Raw genomic sequence first — 3,541 nt, 5'->3', positions numbered from 1 at the left:
TTGCTGATCAACTGGCCACGCTTCGCCTTTGCAACCACACGGCTGTACAGACAGACTCATTGGTAGTATTGCGCATGCCTCATCGAAGATAATTAGGAGGTGACCGGTCACGTGAGAGGGTCTAATCAATACAAGGGTACATGAGTCCGCTTCCCTAGAGCCTGATTTTCATATGGCACCAGCAAAATATGCGGCTATAAAAGAGCACTTTAACTGTGTTGGCTTGTCACTGTTGGTTCTTCTAAGTAAGCGATATTACTACAACTGAACACTAATCTTGTTTAGAAAGATCGCTGTCTGCAGCAACACAGTGAGTACAATCGCTCAAGACTTCAAGTCACACCTCTCAAGACAATATCATACAAGGTATGTTTTTTGGATGACTACACGTTTCTTTTCTAATGTTCGCGTTGCAGTCTGTAAACGGAAGACAATCGTGAAATTTATGCGCGATCCTGTCTGAAGTGAACTGCCAGTAAATTTGAAAATGTAATGTCATCATTTAACATTATCATTACTAGACGAGTTATAATAGAAAAATGCTACTCTGTACGAAGTATTAGAACAGAATATGAGATTAGGCACAGGAGAACGATATGGTTTATTAGTATTGATTGTGAGAGCTTATAATCTCAGGCTCGTCCAGCTCGAGAAAGTGACAGTTTACTGAGGAGAACTAAAAACAATTGTCTCAAGACACTGAGCATTAGAAGGGCAAAGGGGGCAGGACTGAGCTCCAGTCGGGGACATGCATTCCTTAATTGCCTTGAATATTATCTTTTTACCATCACCAATAAGTCATTAACAAAAATAAGAGGGGGAAATACTAGTTAAACACAATGTTTACAATGTTGTTAATTTATGATTCTCTTCTTCCAGATGAAAACATTCGTCGTGTTTCTGGGTATCTGCTCCTTGAGTTTCTTTGAGATCGGCGCTTTAGAGCTACCGACTTGCCCAACGCCATCGGACTCTGGTAAGTAAGCCTTGCATTCTCGGTCACACCAAATGTCAAGACACGTTTATTTAACGCAACTTGTATATCTGTGCTACTGTATGGATGCGAAGCATGGATAGTGGATAGCAGCATGGAGAAAAAGATCAATGCCTTTGCTACCTCATGCTACCGCATCATGCTGGGCGTTAAACGGACGGACAGGGTCCCGAATAGTGTCATCCTCAACACAGTCAAAGCCAAACCACTCATCAACAAGGTGCATCGCAGGCAGTTGAACTACTTAGGTCACACCTTGCGCATGAACCAAACAGAACCTGCACATACATGTATATATGCACTGTACAAAACCAATGAGGGAAAGAGACGACCAGGGCGGCATGCAACGCACCTCCTATTTACAGTATGTGCAGTCATGGGCGTCAATCCTGGGGGGGGGGGGAGGCAGGGGGACATGTCCCCCCCCCCCTTTTTGAAGGGAGGGGGACACAATATCAAATGTCCCCCCCCCAGATTTTTTAATTCGTGTCCCATTTACAGGGCCCTATTATGTACTTCAATGTATCTTTTCCTTAAAAAATATTGGTTAAATTGGTAAGAAATTGCCTCAGATAGCACCACAGAGCATTTAGAATCCAGAATTGTAGCTCAGAATTCTGGTAGCCAATTCAATGACTCCAGCCTCGAAAACGATGTTCAAATAATTATCTTTTGCTACGAAAATATTAGTTAAAGCATGGAGAAAAGAATAACTGACTGGTTTTTATTTGGTGTGTGTGCTGAAATTGGTCGGGAAAAGTGTATTTAAATTCGGGGAATTATAAAGAGTTACGGTCGAACATTGCCATTTCGTTGCGAATATGATATCAGAAAGGTTTAAATTTTAGACATTTGCAAACTAATTCGAGACAAAATTAGCAACATCCAAAATATTCGCAGACATTTGTGACTTTTCAAATTGCTGATTTTACGGTAGACGTAGAACGTTAGCCGAATAAATGACATGTAATTATCAGTTGCGCGGCCAAGACCACTGTAACATATTGAATTCGGGGGTCTGAGAGATAAAACCATTAAAATGCCGGGATGAAACTCGGAATGAACTTCTCAGTAGTAATTGCTCGATCCTTTTCCGATCTACAGGTGTTTCTGTATGCCAAACATCTGCTGCATACCCTAGTGCATGTCTGGATGATGCCAGAGAGGCATGTAGGGGGTATGGCCACCATCTGTGCAGTTTGGACGAGCTAAAGGCTGCCTTTGACAGTGGAGTAACGACTAGTTACTGGAATCTGGTGGACGTCCGGGATAGGGATGCACGGATAAGTATTTGTCAGGTTGGTTCCGGTCATCGTTACGAGGGTGACGAGTGCTTTGTAAAAGTTGGTGATTATGCTACTTGGCACATTCCGAACACCCCAAGACCTTCCACCAATGCACGTGCTTTCTGCTGTAAGAATGATCCCGCTACCTTCACATATCACGATGTACAGATAACAATAGAAACTATCTAAACCGGTTCCAAAAGCGCAGCTTTACATCATTTACAAGAGAGCCATCTTGGAATTTCGTGCTTTTTGAGTAGACTTAATAACTTTTTAAAAAAAAAGGCAACACGCCTTCAGGAGGTCTGATGCGTGCAAAATGTGTGTTGCATTGTACGTTGACACGTGTTATTAACAACAGCCATCTGGTTTACGAATTTCAAATTGTCAGAAATAAATGGATTAGTATCTCCTCATTCTCTTATGGAGTATAGCATATTGTCGCCACACCGGGACAGCAGTCCCTGCCTGCTAGATCAGATCAAAGAAAATGATACAGGTGTTGTGCTCATGACTGATATAGAACACCATTGAAAGACCGCCAATAGTAGGGCTCGATTGGTAAATTGCTGGAGCGCCGGCTCGGCAGTCTTGTTTGTTGATCAATTTCATATCGATTAAACGTTTTCACTAGTAGTTTCAAAATTGTGTTTGTTTGTTTCATGCATGTACCTATCGAAACTATAGGCAAGCACGTATTTGTTTGGATAGTAAGGAGGATTGTGATACGACCATTGTTATTGATTACTGACAATTATGACCTTTGCAGTAGAAACAAAGGACATGATAGAAACACTACTGCATGCCACATAAAAGGCATTTAAAAGGTATAATCTGCAGGAACACGCCCTTGTGTATGGGCCATATACAAAAAATTGAAAGTGAGGTAAAATCTTCATTTTTGGAGGTTGCGAAGAGAAATGAAAGCCAAAACATAAAGTTAATTACTAATTAATACCAGTCTGCTCTAATGAATCATGTTGAATTTGTGATTAAACATACCCTAATGTTTTAGGCCGCATTAAAAAAAATAAAGCAATGCTAGAATGTGTCAATAGTCTGGCACCATCCCATTCAACAGTTCACAATTTATATAATACACTCAGGGAACACGACCAAAATGGCTTCCTCGTGAATAAGGCCCATTAACAGTGTCCCTTAGACTTTCACTCGCGGGTAAAGAAAAGGGTTGCTGTTATCATGAGACTGGATTGGACTTGACCAAGGCTACTGTAATAGTTTAACTTTTGATGGGTAAACA

At 41.3% G+C, this 3,541-nt stretch overlaps 1 protein-coding gene across 1 annotated transcript; it reads left to right on the top strand.

The window, feature by feature from the left end:
* Positions 1-243: 243 nt before the first annotated feature.
* Positions 244-3,217, top strand: LOC119728779. The gene is made up of 3 exons (XM_038201166.1): positions 244-366; positions 880-976; positions 2,099-3,217. Exons 2-3 carry the CDS (start codon positions 880-882, stop codon positions 2,467-2,469), a joined length of 468 nt encoding a protein of 155 aa, XP_038057094.1. The 5' UTR covers positions 244-366; the 3' UTR covers positions 2,470-3,217.
* Positions 3,218-3,541: the final 324 nt, after the last annotated feature.

The sequence above is a fragment of the Patiria miniata genome, unplaced genomic scaffold (assembly GCF_015706575.1).
Source record: "Patiria miniata isolate m_02_andy unplaced genomic scaffold, ASM1570657v1 HiC_scaffold_1, whole genome shotgun sequence".
Lineage (NCBI taxonomy): Eukaryota > Metazoa > Echinodermata > Asteroidea > Valvatida > Asterinidae > Patiria > Patiria miniata.
The sequence above is the reverse complement of the archived record's forward strand: the minus strand, read 5'-3'. Positions and strand labels throughout refer to the sequence as shown.

Coding starts and splice junctions, on each gene's coding strand:
- LOC119728779 (XM_038201166.1), top strand. CDS start 880: ATGAAAACATTCGTCGTGTTTCTGGGTATCTGCTCCTTGAGTTTCTTT. Junction 977..2,098: donor CCCAACGCCATCGGACTCTG/GTAAGTAAGCCT, acceptor TCCGATCTACAG/GTGTTTCTGTATGCCAAACA.